Raw genomic sequence first — 19,112 nt, forward strand, 5'->3', positions numbered from 1 at the left:
GAATCCAGTCCTCAGCCAGGTCACAGGCTGGAACTTTGGGAAGGTAAAAGTCAGTCTGGAGATGTGAGAAGCTTTGTACACAGAAACTTGGTTAATAGGTCATTGTCTCACCTCACATCCTTCCTCTCAAAATAATTAAGCCCCAATTAGGCTTGAAATAACTTCTAAGCAGAACAGATATAGTAACTGTGGGGAGAGAGGGAAGCTGTGCTTCAGGGACTGAGGCCCTGTAGAGCCCTTCCTTCCCCCTGACACTGTGACAACATGAAACTAAAAATCGACAATACCTGATGGCACCAGGATCCCCACAGATCCAGACAGTTCAAATATGACCTGGCACCTGTCACCTTCCTGGAGATGCCCCAGAGCCTGTCTGCACTACAGAGGTCCAGGTGAGTGCATGGAGGTAAGATCTTCCATCCCCTCAGCTGTGTCTTGGAGAGTTTCATTAAAGCTGAAGTCTTTCTCTGACTAAGCCAGGGAGTAGATGAGAGGCTCCGTGTGCCTTGTGTTCCCCACTTTCCATCTGGCCCAGACAAGGCTTGTTCCTATCTCCAGAAAGACTGAAGGAGATGACTTCCTGGAGATAGAGAAAAGGAAGAGAAATGCTGAGACTGGAGTACCGTGACAGAGCTTTGGCTGGATTTGGGCTAAGGCCACCTTTTAAAAGGAATCAATAAGTTAGAGAAGATTGTTAGATGACTATCAAAAATTTCAGACAATAATTAAACAATCTTGTAACATCAGCCCTGGAGAGACTGAGGCAAGATAATTATGTTTAAAGCTACCCTGGTTTACACAGGCAGAATCTTTCTCAAAAATAACAAGACAAAACAGAAATGTTCTCCCCCTTGGCTCCATGTTTGACAGCGTTGTGGCTTCAACAGAGTCACTAGGATTTATGAAGTTTGTACTTTTCACTTTTGGTACTTTTCCAGTTTTCAAGCATTGGCACACATTTCTTTTCCTTCTTTGTACATCCTTAAAAATCCCCCAATTCTATCACACCATATGCATACCTATATCAGCTTCAGTCACTGCATGCCTGGTGCAAGTAAACCACTAAGTGTAGCAGTCACCACCACCATCGTGAGGATCCCTGCTGTGAAGGGGCCAGGCTGTGAACTAGCACATCCTGAAACAGCTCATCTTAACTTCATCCCAGCACTAAGCAGCAAAGAGCAATAAACTGTTGTCGTTTGTTTGTTTTCATAAAACCTGGGTGGAAGGATAAAGCCTGCCTAAGGCTCTAGGGGGTTAGACTTGGCATGGGATCATCCATCAGCATACAAGTCCATGCTGTCTTTTAAATTAATTTCCTATAGCATTTCCCAAAACGATATGGGAGATGAGTCTCCTCTCCCTCCTCCTACAGCCCACGTCAGTGAAACAGGAATCACTTGTTAAAAGATCAGAATCTTGTGTCAAATATGATTTAAAGTTTCAAAACAGGAAGACAGGACTAGAAAAATAGGGATCCCTGGAAAAGCAAGCATTAAACCAATATAAAATATTCATAATTTACATCAGGATTTGGGGTGAATTGACATCAGGGATTTTGGCAGATTCTAATCTCTGACTAAACACTTAACACTTATTCTAAATATGGTCTTGAAGGCTGATGAGCTTGCCATTAGTGTCTGGAGCACGTTTCATTATGTGCAGATACGTAGGATGGTACTGTGATTTCCAGGATTCACTGATATAGGTGATAACTAGCTCTTCATCAGAGGAGCAGTTCAAAGGAAATACGTGACATTACTAGAGTCAGCAGGCCACCTAGATCCAAACCTGGGCACAAAACTAAGTTTATACAGGTAACGTGTGGACCATCAGGATCCAGACATTTACAACAATCCTGTGAGTTTAGCAGGAAGGAGAGCAGTGAACAGAACATTCCAAGAACTCAGAACACACACAAACTCATGGAGCCACTGAAGCGCTCAGATTCCTCTTACTCCAGAAAAGGTGCCCAAAGCTTAGCATTGACCCCTGAAACATGAGGAACAACATCCTGCCGAAGTCTCAGTTCTGGAATCAGCTTTGAGTGATGTAGAACAGAGGAGCCCTCCTGACAAACCGCTTGGAAAAGAAACAGGAGGAGAAGCAGGCAGCAAAGCAAAGTGACATAGCTGCTGCCCACAAGGTCCTGCAGAGGCAAATGTCACCATGACCTCTTAGATGAGGGAATCCCTGCTCATAGTGGCATGCCCTAACCTACTGTGCTGCATGCAGCCCACAGTGAGGGCTCATAACTCATAAACTGACCTCATCTCATGGCAGCATCTAACACCTTATCAATCCCCTTCCTCCATCCACCTCATCATCCCCTTGAACACAGCTGCCCTATGCTCCCTTAGGTGCCCTGAGGTGGCTCACTGGGTCACAGATGCCCTGAGTCACCCACTAGGATCGCTGCCCTCTGTTAAGCTCTCTCCCAGGAAGCACCCCAGGGTTCTGCTAGACCTCCTCCTTGGCTGCAACCTGACGCTCACATGAGTCTTTTTCACATAAGAATCTTTTTCAGGAGATCTTTTGATAATTCAGCTTTAATAATTGGTTCCTGTCTGGAAAGGTAAGTCAATTTGAATTGACATTGAAGACTACCTTAAAGATATATCTAGTGACATTTATATGCAATGAATTCATAGAATATTAAATATAAAAGCTTTTAAAATATTAAGATGTAAAAATTGCAGTTATAAAGTTATAAAGCTTTGAATTCAAATGACACAGACATTGTTATACTAACAAGAGGTAAATAAGGAAGGGAGATTGAACAAAAGAGGAGACAGGATAGAAGATAAAGTTACTAGATCTGAGAGATGCCACAGGTGTAGTCCAGCAGGGTTTCCATTGTCTGTGTGTGATGTGGGGAAGGCAGACAGGGTCAGCATGAGCCTCAGAGTCTGGAATTTGGGTGGAGAAATATGACAAAATAGAGTGAGAAACAGAGGGAGAAATTTTGTTTGGGGAAATTTGGAATTCAATTCAGCTATGCTGATAGGTAAAAGGGATAATTCATGCATGCAGATAGACAGACAGACAGACAGACAGACACACACACACAGACACACACACACAGACACACACACAGAGACACACACACAGAGACACACACACAGACACACACAGAGACACAGACACACACACACACAGAGACACACACACACAGACACACACACACAGACACACACACAGAGACACACACACAGACATACACATACACAGACACACACACACAGAGACACGGACACACACACACAGAGACACAGACACACACACATACATATACACACAGAGACACACACACACAGACACACACACATCCACACATAGAGACACAGACACACACAGACACACACACACACATCCACACACATACAGAGACACAGACACACACAGACACACAGACACACACACACACACACACACACACACACACACACACACACACACACGAGACAGAGAGAGAGAGAGAGAGAGAGAGAGAGAGAGAGAGAGAGAGAGAGAGAGAGAGAGAGATAAGAGAGTTAAGATTTGAACAACTCAGTTTTTATAGTATGGAACAATAGCAACAACAAATCAAACAAACAAAAACAGAAACCTCTCCTTTAAAATTTTAGATTTGAATACCAGTTACCAAGCTCACCTAACAATATCTGAGAGGCACAAGACAAAGGGAAGTTTCAAGGTCCTAATCTGCAACATCACATGTGTCCACCACTGCCTGTTGCACACCAGAGAATGCTATTATGCAAAATTTGTTCAGATCACTGTGTAGCACACTGATGTTCTCTTGAAAAAGTGTTTGCATCCTGAATACATATTTTTCTACCTATTAAGTAAAAATGTTTTTGATGTTTATTAAGGAAACAGTATTTCTCTTCATGACTGTAGTTGGCACTCTGGGGAACATGTCTGTTTCTCTGAATTATATGTTCAGCTGGTGGGGAGGCCCTGAGAAGAAACCCACACACCTCATTCTCATCCACTTGGCTTTTACAAACATCATGATCCTTCTTGCAAAAGGATTGCGAAAGACAATAGCAGCTTTTGGTTTGAGAAACTTCCTCAATGACACAGGCTGTAAGATCCTCATTTATCTGGAAAGGGTGGCTCGTGGCCTCTCCATCTGCACCAGCAGTCTCCTCACTGTGGTCCAGGCTATCATCATCAGTCCCAGAGCATCTGGGTGGAGGAGGCTCACGCCAACATCGGCATGGCACATTCTTGCGTTCTTCTCAGTCTTTTGGATACTCAATGCTTTAATAAGTGTAAACTTAATTTATTCCATGAAAAGTACAAGCCTGAATATATCCAAGCTTCAGAGTGGCTACAACTATTGTTATTTTATGCTAGAAAGTCAAGAAGTAAAATGGGTCTTTCTCCCTCTCATGATCCTGAGAGACGCAGTGTTCCAGGGCGCCATGGGAGGGGCCAGTGGCTACATGGTGTTTCTTCTCCACAAGCACCACCAGCATGTCCTCTACCTTCAGAACTCCAAGCTTCTCTACAGAACTCCCCCTGAGCTGAGAGCTGCTCAAAGTGTCCTCCTTCTGATGCTCTGCTTTGTTTTCTTCTACTGGACAGATTGTGCCTTTTCTCTACTTCTAAGTCTCTCCTTAGGGGACTATTCTGTGATGATAAATATTCATGAATTTCTGTCCCTTGGTTATGCAATCTTCAGTCCTCTTGTGCTGATTCACAGGGATGGACTTCTGGTCGGATGTTGGCATGCTCAGTGGGAGAAACTGAGAAAATTTCTTTCTCATTTATCTACTCAATAAATGTGAATGAAGTCTCAGCCCTGCAATCTTGTGAGCAAGAAAAACATCCCACAAAGCAAAGCATCTATCTTACTCATGTGTTTATTCTTAGACACTAACCTTGGTGACTCTGAGTCTTGAGTCAAGGGAGATCTTAGATAATTACAGTGATAAAGAAACCTCATTTTCCATTTTGCCACTGTTTTGAAGGGACTGTGCTAACTTTTATATTTGCATAAATTTATTGTTTATGAAGTTTGCCTGCATTTATGACTATGTGGCACATACATGTCTGGTGCGTGCAGGTGCTGTAAGAGATCATCAAATTCCCTGTGACTGGCTGGAGTGAGACAGATGGTTCTGAATCAAAGCATGGTTGCTAGGAATTGAATCTTTGGCCTCTGAAAGTCAGCATTGCTTTTAATGGCTGAGCCAACTCTTCAGTACTGAGTGAGTGTCTTAATACTGGGATGTATAAAAAATTTTTTTTATCACTACCATGACTGTAAGCGTGCAGATGGATTTGGTAAATTTTATCAACATTCATAGTGGTTTAATCATTGTATTTCAAGAAATTCCTTCTCTGTACTTGACACTGTGTTTGTTAAATGTTAGTACCATGAGGCTATTTTGTCCTTCTTCAAAGTGTCTCTGGGTATCTATCCATGGAAAAAAGTTTTATAGAATTGTGAAAGAATGATGGGCACTGTGAAGGTAATCAATAGGTGCCCAATTCAACAGTCACAGAACCTAAGTACACTGAAATATTCCATTGGTGTTGTATTTGTGAAAGTTCTCTACAGGAACAGAGTATAGATATGGAGTCAACTACATAATGAGGACACGGTAAATTTTCATTTTACATCCATCTATGGTTTCTATGCTGAGTAAAAATTGATACTGTTTTTTCCAAGATGAACCAGTGAGTGTGACTGAGCTGACCGAGGCTCGTGTGCAGCTGCCCTTTGTTAACGCCCGCATGCTCTCCACAGCACCATCAGCTCTCTATCACCAAAGAGCTGCAGAAGGATCTGATTCTACATTCATTTAAATGCAGGATTCAGTGTTTGATTACTTAAGTTGAATCCATATAATAAGATACTGACATGGTTCTAAGAATCTGGTGGACACACTCTGAAAACTGCTTATTGAAATAATCATTGAACATGAAATTCTTAATTTGTTAGAGATAGGTTTATACCATTAAAAAAACCCTTGTCTGTCAAACCTGACTGAAGCCCCTATAACATTTTGGGTGCATCATGGATCTACTTTACAGTAATGAATAGGTATTTGGTTTTTGTGATTGGTTGCACTGTATATACAACTTATTTAAGTGGTGTATATTGGATTGTGCTTTAGTTTACTAATTAGCTTGTTTTTCCAATATGAAGATTTATTTTTATTTATGTGTCTATGTGAGTGTATGCCACATTGTACAGGGGCCCACACAGGCTAGAAGAGTGTACTAGGTTTCTGGATGCTAGAGCAACAAGCTGTTATGTGTCCTGTGATGTGGGTGCTGGGTAAGGAGCCAGTGTCCTCTGCAAGATGAGCAGGTCTCCTCACCATCCCTCCAGTTTCTTGTCTTTCTCATGTAGATGTGACTTGTTTGTAAGTGACATCATTGCTCATGTTATTCTCACAGCTCTCTTGCTAAAGCCTTTTCTAAGAGTCTGATGCAAAGAACCAGACAAATCAAAGACCTTCTAATATGTCAGTATAATTTGACTCAAAAGGAAGTGATGTGAGAACACGGAGAAGGAATGAAGAAAGATGTGTCTAATCTGAATGATGATGAGGTTGGGCAACATTAAGAACAGACAGAGGCTGGAGACATGACTGTGGTGTCCTTGACCTCTCTGGATATTTCAATTCTTCACCTCCATCTCGGGAAGGATAACCGGCTGCAAAGAAGATTAATCAGATTTTTATGACTCCAGGATATTTGGCATTAACATTTTTCATTGTGTTTGTAGAAACAAAACATATGAGATGTCTGCCAACATCTTTCTGTAGGGCAAAAATTCAATGTCTTATGAATAGAGGGATGATTGGGAACACTAGAGAAGATGATGATAGCTTCTCATTTATTCCTGTAATTCACAGCCAGAGTATCTCAAACGATGGGGAATTCTCAGATGGCCCTTGTAAAGTGTATTCTGCTTCCTCTTCCTCTTTCCAAATGTTCCTGCAGTCATGTTCCAAGAAAAAGGTTTTTGGGGAGAAGGGTAAAATTACACTTCAACATAGAATTCATTTCAGGATATGGATTTCAATGTTAGATATCTGGTCATCAATAGTGTTGTGTCTCAGGTAGAAAAGTTATTGTGTAGACTACACTATCCTTGAAGAATCCTTGATGCCTTGTAGGCTATGGATTATAATATTTTTCATTGTTTTTGTTTAATTCACAAAATATTAATTATGATTATTCTAAAATTAAACATCATTGATTCCTGATGGGGCCATCTGTTTCTGTCTTTTTTTTTAAGTTGAGAAGCTTTTATCTCTTCTACCAAACTTTGGAACTACTAGGCCATCCTAATGTGTAGTAATCTATTGTAAACTTAATTTGCTTTCTATTGTTGGGATAAACACCATGACTGAAAAATTTGGGAGAAGAAAGGGCTAATTTGGTTTACATTCCATCTCAGAAGGACATTACAGTTCATCATTGATGGGGACTGGGCAGGATCTCAAACAGGAGCAGAGGTAGCAACCTAGATGAATGCTGCATATTGGCTTGTTCCTTCTCGAGTGCTCAGGCACCTTTCTTATATAGCCCAGGCACACCTCCAAAGGCATCGCCCATGGTGGGGTGAACCCCTTTACAGCAGTTAGCAAATTACCAATTAAGAAATGCCTTACAGACAGGCCATGTTAGCTTGTTTTGTTTTGTTTTTTGGTTGTTTCTTTGTCAATTTGACACAAGCTAGAATTCTGTTGTTTCCAAACAACAAAAAAAAAGACTAGATTTCCTATATTATTGGGCCAAACAATTTCTAAGTATGAACTGTAATGAATCCATTCATACTACAGAGACTCTTGTACATCCATATTCATTGTAGCCTTATTGACAATAGTTAGGAGATAGAATCAACCCAGGCACCCATCAACTGCTTGACAGATAATGAAAGTGTAAAACATATACATAGAAGAATTTTATTCTGACAAGCTAGAATTCTTTGGGAAAAGGAATGCTCATTTGAGGAATGCTCCTGTAATATTGGCCTGTAAAGAATTCTGTCTGGCATTTTTTTAAAACGATTGATGTCAAAGTCCCCAGTACATTGTGGTGGTGCCACTCCTAGGCATGTGGTTTTGATGTGTATAATAAGTCTGAGCAAACCATGGGGAGTAAGCCACTGAGCAGCTTTCCTACAAGGGCTGCCTCCAGGTTCCTACACTGAGTTCCTGTCATGACGTCCCACAGCCATGGAGTGCGATGTTGAGAGTATAGGCTACAATAAACTCTTTCTTCTATAAGCTGCCTTTGGTCATGCTGACTTACCACAGCAGAAGAAACCTTATCTAGGACACAGGCCCACAAGTCAATCTTTCCTGGTCAACTCTTCCTCTTCCCAGGTGGCTCTGGGTGGTGTCAAGTTCGTAGCAGAAGCCAATTACAGCAACATTCACAGGCAAAGTGAGGCAGCAGTCCCCTCAGGGCTTGTACTTGACTTGGAACTGTGTTCTATTGCATCAGGTTTCCAGTGTCTGCTTCTAAGATCCTACAACTCTTGGTGTGCAACAATGTTGCTCATGGGTTCCTCTCTTAATTATTTTCTACTCTATTATATTACTCCTGGTGCAATTTACATTGTCTTAATTCTACTTTTTAGTGGGAAACAAAATAACCTCGCTTTGAGGAAATCAAACCACACCTAAATCTTCAGTATTTATTTTTGTTTTATCTTTTTGTTGATTCATCTATACATCTATTTTTCATGCTCAAGCATCTTGTCTTCATGACTCACTCTTTAATGTCATTCCTAATTGCATTTCAAGGGTTAAAACTCTTTCTTTAGGCATCAGTTACCAATGACACAGTCAGGAACTGCTTCCCTATTTATGCTCTTGATAGGACAAGTCTGACTGACACAGGGAAACCTTGAAGCTAGGAAAAATAGGATAGTCTTGTTTTTAAGCAAAATGCAGTTTTTATGAAGAAAACAAACCCCTAAACATGTTGGACTATGATATACGGCACTAAGGAACTCTTAAAAATTTGTCTTGATAGTGCACAACCAAATTAAAAGTAACATTCATCATTGTTTAACAGAGAAGTGAAAGATCCAAATGTGTACAGTAAGGGGAGAGAGAAACATGAAGAGTGTAAGTCTCTCCACGTCGATTCCAGTGCGTGCTTAAACATGAGAAATCAGGAAAATCATGGCAAATTTTTTTTTCATATTTTATTAATGTATTCATATTATATCTCAGTTGTTATCCCATGCCTTCTATCCTCCCATTCCTCCTTCCCTCCCATTTTTCCCTTACTCTCCTCCCCTATGACTGTGACTGAGGGTGACCTCCTCCCTCTGTACAAACTCATAGAGTATCAAGTCTCTTCCTGGCCGCCTGCTACCCTTCCTCTGAGTGCTACCAGGCCTCCACATCCAGGGGATGTGGTCAAATATGGGGCACCAGAGTTCATGTGAAAGTCAGACCACACTCTCCATTCAACTGTGAAGAATGTCCGGTCCATTGGCTAGATCTGGGTAGGGCTTCGAAGTTTACTGCACATATTATCCTTGGCTGGTATCATAGTTTGAGCCCAGATCTGCCCCATCATAATGTTCTTCTTGTAGGTTTCTAGGTCCCTCTGGATCCTTCTATTTCCCCATTCTCCATTGCTTCTCTCACCTACAGTCCCAATAGGATGTCCTCCCCTCTGTCCCACTTTCCTGGTAAGTGAAGACTTTCATGGGACATGCCCCTTGGGCTAGTGTCCAGATATAAGTGAATATATACCATTTGACTCTTTTGAAGGGGTTTGATCAAATACCTTATTCTTAAAAGGATACATTCTACCCAAACATACTGTTGGTTTTGTTTAAAAAAAAAATCAAGAACAAATCATCATTTAATGGGGAGTCAGGACCTTTTCTAGGTCTCTGAGATGGAGACTGGCAAAAATGGGTAGTGTACGGCAAAAACAATTCTGAAAAAAAAAAAAAAGACATAAGCTGTTTTCAAAGTCAGCATTCTGTTTATTTATTCACAAAATTCATGTGAATGGATTAACAATGCAATGAGCACTGGGAAGAAAGTATGGAATTCATCTTCATTTGCTTCCATTATCTTAGGTTTCCTCAAATGAGCCAAGTGCTATCTCCATCCTTTCTTATTCTTTCATGACTCACATTGTGGGTGTTTGAAATTAAACATTGTTCTATTGTACCTTAAACAGAATTAGTCAGAATAGATTTTAAATGAGTTAAAAGCACACCTTATGTATCATAATATAACAGGTTGAACATGCTGATCCTTTCATATGTTCAATGAGAAAAATCAGAAATGGATCTGTATAGCTGTTTTTAAACCAAAAGGAGCTGTTAGTAGATGTCTGGTTTTGAAAATAATGGTGCAGTGTGTGAAGGTTTTTGCTGTATGCCTGATATACACAGTTTGAAAAGAAAAAGCAAGAAGAACCCTGTGGCTAACATCACCCTGGTCAGACAGTTAACGCCAAGTCAGCCAGAGCTACAAAGACTAACCGAACACCCAAACTAAGACTGAAACTAATTAAGCACAAGCAGTTATATTTGCAAGATGACATCTAGAACTGAAATCGCTAAGTCAAAGTCCGACTTTGACAGTAATTTTCTCAAAATTAAATGGAATGCATTTATTTTCATTGTAATTGTTAACATGTTAATTGTATAATTCAATGAGATTCACTGTGATAATTATACATGGTCTGTATCATGGTGTGCTGCCATGACTCTACCATGAATGATCCTTTACAGACACAAGAGAATATCAGCTATTTCATGAAGAATGGCAAGATGGAAAAAGAGACATTTGAGGCTTTCAGCTTTCTTCAGCCTTATTATTAGCTAAGCATTGTCACCATTTTGTGAGTGAGATCCACCTTTATGTGCTTGAAGTACTCTTAGTGTACGTCTTATGTGCAACAAAACCAAACTATCAAGTTTTCTAGTTTGCGTGCTGAAAGATTTAATGGACGTGTATCAATGCCTGATCTGTCTCATGAGTATAGCAGCATCTAGTCAGGTGTCCATCTCTGTGAATCAGCATAAAGGGACTGAGAACTGCATAACCAATGGTTAGGAACTCTGGAATATATAGCACTGAGGAATAATTCTCTATGGTCAAAGTAAAGTATAAAGAAATAAAACAATCTGCCCAATAAAAGAAAAGGAAACACACCATCAGAAGGAGGACACTCTGAGCAGCTCTCAGCTCAGGGGGAGTTTTGTAGAGAAGCTTGGAGTTCTGAAGGTAGAGGACATGCTGGTGGTGCTTGTGGAGAAGAAACACCATGTAGCCACTGGCCCCTCCCATGGCGCCCTGAAACACTGCGTCTCTCAGGACCATTAGGAAGAGAAAAGTCCATCTTGTTATCCAGCTTTCAGGCAGAAAATAGCAATAGTTGCCCCTTTTCCTAACCAGTGTTATGTTCACACTGTTGATGTTTTTAATGTAATATGTTAAGTTCACGCTGATCAAAGAATTGAGTATCCACAAGAAGAGCAGTGAGGACAGAATGTTCTGTGGAGTCTTCAGGTTGAGCCTCTGCCACATGGAGTGTCTGGGACTGATGGTGATGGCCTGGACCACGGTGAGGAGACTACTGGTGCAGATTGAAAGGCCCCGGGACACTCTTGCCAGGTAAACAACAACTTTACAACTAGTGTCATCTAAGAAGTTTCCAAAATTAAAGGCTTCTATTGTCCTTGGCATCCCTTTTGAAAGCAGCATTATGATGTTTGTAAGTGCCAAGTGAGCAAGGATGAGGTGGATTGGCTTCTTCTCGGTGCTCACAAACATGTGCATATAACTGACAAAAACTAAGGTGTTCCCCACAGTGCCAAGGCCAGTGAGACAGAGGAAGACTGTGCCCTTGACAGGGTCCAAAACCATCCTTATATCCGAGGCGGAAGTACTTGGTCCAGCAAGCACCTTTTTGATGATAGTTATCAGCAAAAATTCTTTCAAATCCTCTTAGTTGTCTGGAGGATAATGTGATGATATATGTTACTTTTTAGGTTTTTTTGACATAGAACTCTCTTCTGTGGAGCTCTCTGTGGGGTATGCTATGGAGACTCAAATGCTATTGTGAAGACTTGTTTTCAAATCCAAACATCCAAGCTATATTTTGAATTTATACAATAATATTTAATCTACTTATTCAAATATTGATATATCTTGCCTATGTTTTGTCTCAGCATGGCTACATTAACTACAATGGCCCCAAACAGTATTGCTTCAAGCATTTCATATTTAATTCAGGAAGGAGTTTGCTTTATTATTATCAATGCAGAGACACTCGACATAATAGGTTCTATTGTGGTATTTCCACACATCTATACCTTGTATTCTCTCCATAGTCACTCTTGGTGCCCTACTTTGTCCTTCTCCTTTCTAGTGCTTGGCACCTGAGCCACATGATAATCAAGAGAAATATATAGAAATGAAATAAAGAAGTGAAGAAATAGAGATGTTTTATTTGCATATGACAACCTATACTTAAAAGACTATAAACATATATCACAATACTCTTAAAGATGTGATTAATGACTTCAGAAAGCCACAGAATATATGATACCCACATAGAAATCAACATCCATTTTGTAGTATGAGTTAAGACAGAAAACAATAACATTTATAGTAGTTACATGAAACTAAAACAAACAAACAAAACCAGCCAAAGAAACAAATGTGTAAAGAGCATGGGAAGTCGCTATGTTTGCTTTTTCTCTGAACCTTTCTCCCAATCTTCTCCCCCTAATTTTTTGATCGATCCTTTTTATTCCAGACTAGATATTCTAAATTCTAAAGTATGGTTCATAAAAAGTCTTCCTTATTGTGATCCAATGAATTGAATTATAAAAGATTAGTGTGTTTGAATAAAGGAAAACGCAGGTGCCCAGTAAGTCCACATCTGAGATCTTAACCTTTTGTTTTGCTATGTTTCTTCCAACAGGATCTTAGCTGCGTGAATCTTAGATCCAGACAGCCAACCTAAGTCACCCTAATCCTGGAGGGGAAAGACCTGGCTGATGAAACCTCAGAAGGCAGGAAGTTTCCACAACATTCATGGTGCAGCAGGATCTGTGTCACTGCAATAGTCACTCTCCATATCCAGTGCACTGGCCTTCAAAGCACCAAAGACTTAGACAGGTGTGGGGAACAGCTGTAACTTTAGCACTCAAGAAGCTGAAGACAGAAGCTTGCGAATTGGAGGCCAGTCTAGGATTCATAACATTATTCACAGAGGTGGAAAAAAATCTAAAATTTACATGTAGTTATTAAAATAAACACAAACAACCCAGAGGGAAAGCAATGGGGAACATAAATGAGCTGGAAATATCACATAACCTGACTTCAAACTATACTAACAACAAAAACAAGATCTTGACACAATCCAGATGTAGATGAAAGAGATAAAGGAAAGAATTAAATATAAACCAATGCATCTTCAGCTAAAACACACTGAGGAAAACTAGACAGAAGATAACTAGACAGAATATAACTAGCCAGAAGATAACTAGCCAGAAGATAACTGGACAGAAGATATTTAGACAGAAGACAACCAGACAGAAGATAACTGGACAGAAGATAGCTAGACAGAAGATAACTAGACAGAAGATAACTGGACAGAAGATAACTGGACAGAAGATAACTGGACAGAAGATAACAAGCCAGAAGATAACTGGACAGAAGATAACTGGACAGAAGATAACTGGACAGAAGATAACAAGCCAGAAGATAACTGGACAGAAGATAACTGGACAGAAGATAACTGGACAGAAGATAACTGGACAGAAGATAACTGGACAGAAGATAACTGGACAGAAGACAGCTAGAGAGAAGATAGAAACTAGGTATACTCCTTACACTTCATGCACAGAAAAGTAAAACTATGTTAAAAACCGTGATGTAGGAAGTGCAGCCCTGGATATGTACAAAGGAAAGTACAGGGAAAGCAACTCAGGACACAGCACAGACTTAAGGGTAAAATCCCATCCCAGCCTGAACTGAAAGCAGCCTGCATCTCTCACAGCCCCGCCACTCTAGTGTTACCTGTGCAGGGGAAAGGCAGGCAGAAGCCTGCTACAAAGTCACCTGCAAAGGCTGCTGCTCTGGAGGTCATGATGTCACATAGCAACTGTAAAGTGACACCCTGAATATTCAACCCATCAATGCACAGGCAAAACACCTGAGCACTTTTTGTAAGTAGCAGCAGAAATGGTCAACAAATAGGAGCAATATTCTTCATTTTTAGCCATCAGGAACAAGTCTTTCAGGACAAAAAAAAAAAAAAAAAAAAAAATCATGGGATCATACTATCATCCCAGGGAAGGTTCTTATAGGAACCTAGGGTCCTCTGCCATGGAGGGTGTTCAGGGGAGCAGTGGACGCCCAGTGAGTGGCCTTGGGGCCTATACGGGAGCAGGAACAGTTGTGGACATGTTCAAGATGATCATGTGGATTAGATGACGAAATAGGTGTGCTGCTATAAAACAAAGACATTTAAAAATGGATCCTGAGATACCTTTATTTTTAAAAAAAGGAGCTGGCGCCCTCTTTTGGTCTCTGTGGGCATGAGTCATGAAAGCAGGGCACTTCTTGGCAGGCAAAGATCACACAGAGTTTTAAAATCAAAACAAACCTTTAATGGATTGAACTAGAAATGATCATAATGAGTGAGTTAACCCAGAAGCAGAAAGACCCAAATGGTATTTACTCACTTATATCTGGACACTAACCCAAGGGGCATGTCCCATGAAAGTCTTCACTTACCAGGAAAGTGGGACAGAGGGGAGGACATTCTATTGGGACTTTAGGCGAGAGAAGCAAGGGAGAATGGGGAAATAGAAGGATCCAGAGGGACCTAGAAACCTACAAGGAGAACATTATGATGCGCAGATCTGGGCCCAGGGGTCCTGCTCAAAATATGGCACCAACCAAGGACAATATGTGCAATAAACTTTGGACACCTACCCAAATCTAGCCAATGGACAGGACATTCTCCACAGTTGAGTGGAGAGTAGGGACTGACCCTATGAGCATATACAGGGTGAGGGGAGGTCCCCCTCAGTCACAGTCATAGGGGAAGGAAGTAGGGGGAAAGCAGGAGGGAGGGAGGAATGGGAGGATACAAGGGATGGGATAACAATTGAGATGTACTATGAATAAATTAATAAAAATATATATAAAGAAAGTCACAGGCAAAAACAAAAACAAAAACAAAAAAAATCCAACAAACCTTTAATAATAATTAGTTAGCACATCCCTAGTGTGAATTGACTGTTCACAGGAAGGGTCAGGGTGGCAGTTTGCAGCTGCTGGATGACGTCATGACATCGAGAGCAGCAGTGTTTTCTGGTGACTGTGTGGCTGTTTTATCCATGCCGTTTCCTAGGACAGGTAACACTAGAGTGGCCAGGCCATGAGAACTGCAGGCTGTTTCAGTCCACGCTGGGATAGCATCTTACTCCGCTGACTCTAGGAGCTTCAGAACTCGTGTCAGACTGTGGGCACTTTAACAGAGTGAGAGATCAGGATACTTGATTCAAACTTTGGGGTTTGCATGTGTTTAATACACTTAAAGTGCACTTCGAGAAGCTGCCTGCATTTCCTTCATACTAAATATTAAAGATTGCAAGCTGTGCTGTGGTGGCACAAATGGGCAATGGTGGTAAACACCTCTAATCCCAGCACTTAAAAGACAGAGTTGGGCAGATCCCTGTGAATCTGAGATCAGCTTGGTCCACAGAGAGAGTTTCAAGACAGCCTAGGCTACACGGAGAGACGCTGTCTACAAAAACCAAAACCAAATAATATGTACACACACACACACACACACACACACACACACACACGAATTTGAAAGATAAAAGAGTTTGCTGTAGATCTCTGTTCTGAAGCTCTCTAACACTGTGAACAGCATAGACTATGTTTGTACAGAGGTAGTTAGCATGCAGCTTCAGTCCTCCAGGAATATCTGTTACTGCCTTTCATTCCCCATGAAAAATGGCGGCGGCGGTGGGGGGGGGGGTTTGTACCGAAGCCAGAATATTATAGAAAGTAGAAAACTGCTGTAAATTTTTATCACATAATGAATCATTTTACAACTTTTATGGCAATGACAGGCATGTAAATGAACAAGCCTGGAATGAAAACAAAGCATCTAGTCAGCTACTAGAATGCACTAAACATGGCAACACTCTATACATCTCAGTATCCTGGTGGACTTGTCAATTCTATTCAAAGCTTGTCTGTCTGTCTGTCTGTCTGAGACTGCTAGTTCTTTCCAGCCCTGTTTCTCTTTCCACAGACATTAATGATCATATTTGAGACAACCAATAGGCGATGCCTCTCTCTCTCTTTTTTTCTTACTGAAATGAATACTGTCAGAGGAGGAATGTAACTCTTGGGAAGTCCTTTAGGAAAGTTGTTTTTCCTTATTTTTGCTTCTCCAATACAATCCATCCAGACCACATCCTCCTCTCCCTCAACTTCTCCCAGCCCCACTCTGTCTCCCCTCTCCCAGATCAATTGCATTTCTGTTTCCCTTCAGAGATGAGCAGGCCTCCTAGGGGTATCAACTAAACACAACATGACAAGTTACAATAAGACTAGGCATAAACCTTGATATCAAGGCTGAACAAGGCCGCCCAATATTAGGAAGGGGGTCCCAAACTCAGGCAATGGAGTCAGAGATACCCCAACTCCCAGTGTGCGAGTCCCATAAAACCTCAAGCTAAACCATCACAGAATGTATTGCAGAGGACCTAGCACAGACCCACCCAGGTTGCATAATTGCTGCTTCAGAATCTGTGAGCCCCTAAGAGGCCTGCTTAGTTGATTGTGTGGGTCTGCTTATCCCGGCATCCTCCACCCGCATGTGTCCTACAATCCTTCCTCCTTCTCTTCCATGGAGTTCCCTGAGCTCTGCCTGTGTTTGGCTGTGGGTCTCTGCATTGACCTGATGGCAACAGTAGAATATTTGAATCCAGGAAAGTAGTTTTAAAAAATAGACTTTGCAGGGAGGACAGTGAGAGGGGAAAGAAGAAGAGATGGTAGTAGGGAAAAAAACAGTGACATAGTAATCACAACAAAACAGAATCAGAAAAAAAAGAGGAGGGGGTGCCTTTGCCATCTGATGAATAAAGTCCCACTTAATTTGGCTTCTAAATCAGCTGAGGCAGGTAAGTGAATCTATCAGGCCCAGTTTTCTCAAATATAAAGTTATTGTTCCTTGATTGATTATGATACTATGAAAGCATCTTCGGTTATAACAACTCAAAATCTGATACAAGCTCGTGACTGTATTTTTTAAAAAATGTTTGGTTGTGGTGCTTATTACAAGATGTCTGGATCTCTCCTAGGCTGGCCTTGACCTCACAGAGGTCCACCTGCCTCTGCCCCCCTCATTCTGGGATTAAAGTCATGTTCCACCATTCTAGGTTTTTTTTTTTTATGGTGATATTAACTTACAAGTTCAGTGCAATGTCCCATGTCAGAAGGGCAACATTATGGATGGGTGCACAAAGGAAAGCCCAGAATTAAATAGCACCACCCCTCGGGGGTTCAGAGGCTAAATCCCACAGCCGAAGTCACTGGCAACTGAAATGCAGAAACTCACCAAAATGAAAATGGATGGATTCAAGTTACAATACTGACATCTTTATAAGGCAAGTGAACTTTGAGGTTAGAGTAAATAGACGTTTCCCACAGAAATATGAAAAGCTTCTATTTAGTTCTAATGATTGAAAGAAAGAGGGAACATTAGACAAAGATTCACCCCAAAACTCTCTCATGACAGCATACCGTAAACTCAGGGAATGTCACACCTGTGCTTCCTGGGGTCACATCTCCTGGAACTGGGCCCAGTTATTCTAAGTTTAGGCATCAGAAGAGTAGTGGAGGTGATCAGTAGGATGTGCATCTTCAAGTGAAATGTTGCATGCAAAAGTGAGTAAAAGAAACTGTGACATCTACTCACCACAGTGATGGAGGCAGACAGGCCCTGGGTCCATCTGGCACATGAGCCTTCCCAGGTCATATTTGTACCTTCAGTGTTTGTAGCACGCTTGTAAACATAAATATCCTCAAGATGACAACACATCTCCATGTCAGGGAGAACAGAGCCCTCTGTGGCACCTCTGTCCCTAAAGGATGACTTTCCCTCTCCCTCCTCAATTACTACATTTGTTTCCTTCAAAAGTTACCTCTGGATTAATTATGTTTCCAGTGTATTGTAGAAACATATGAAGTGATGAAGTGAACAACAGCCAGGCTTCTGTGTCCAGAGGTCTCCACGTTCCTGGTCCCCTCTTTACCTTCCTAAACTAAATGTATGAATCAGAACAGAGGCCTGCTTCTCATACCGAGGGAAGTCAGTGCCCTGTCTCAAGTCCTTCCTTCTTTGGAGGATACATGACACACAACACTCCACTCTGAGCACATCCCAACTACACCCCTGAGCAAACAAGATGTCTTTACTACATCTGGAAATGATGTAGATCACATTCTGCCATGAGCAGTGCTTCTCTTCCTTCTTTGTTAAATAAATGGAATCTCCAAACCAGACAGACCTCCCTTTCCTACTCTGTTCTGTCCTAAACCACTGTATCCATGTAACCCTGATACCCAGCGCATGACACGTGCTTGGGCTGTAAAGGAAGGAAAGCACTTTACCCCCTTCATCCTTGCCTTTGAATGGGAAATTGAATACTGGGATGACTGACTTGTCCCATCACATTTTCCAGGATTAACACAAGTATAAAAATGAAAACCATAATTTTCCCTGAACCAAGATGGCAGGATTAACTCCTATTTCTCATTTTAAAACATTTTCATTATACATTGTGAGTAATTTTTTTCTTACTCCTTTGAGATGTTTGCAAAGTTTCGATTTCATCAGGGCAATAACCGTTCTGTGCCTGAACCTGGAATCAACCCTAGGGAGATACTAATGTTGCAAGGTATGTATACACTTTGTCACTGGTGCTAAGAATAATTCAGGCTTTATTCTCCCCCCACTTGACTTTCTGGGGCATTTTTTGTCATGGAGAGACTGAGTATGGAAGGAGATACAGGTTTTCTATTTTCTGTTTTTTAACAAATGAAGAAGGACATTCA

The 19,112-nt window shown here is 41.2% G+C and overlaps 1 protein-coding gene and 1 pseudogene across 1 annotated transcript; one reads left to right on the top strand and one right to left on the bottom strand.

Moving 5' to 3' along the window:
* Positions 1 to 3,714: 3,714 nt before the first annotated feature.
* Positions 3,715 to 4,790, top strand: LOC127208834 (vomeronasal type-1 receptor 4-like; annotated as a pseudogene).
* Positions 4,791 to 7,755: 2,965 nt separating this feature from the next.
* LOC127186922 (putative vomeronasal receptor-like protein 4) lies at positions 7,756 to 11,882 on the bottom strand. The gene is made up of 2 exons (XM_051143204.1): positions 10,982 to 11,882; positions 7,756 to 7,778 (listed from the first exon to the last, which is right to left on the bottom strand). The coding sequence occupies exons 1-2, from the start codon at positions 11,880 to 11,882 to the stop codon at positions 7,756 to 7,758; spliced, it is 924 nt and encodes a 307-aa protein (XP_050999161.1).
* Between the last annotated feature and the right edge of the window lie 7,230 nt (positions 11,883 to 19,112).

The sequence above is a fragment of the Acomys russatus genome, chromosome 3, assembly GCF_903995435.1.
Source record: "Acomys russatus chromosome 3, mAcoRus1.1, whole genome shotgun sequence".
Lineage (NCBI taxonomy): Eukaryota > Metazoa > Chordata > Mammalia > Rodentia > Muridae > Acomys > Acomys russatus.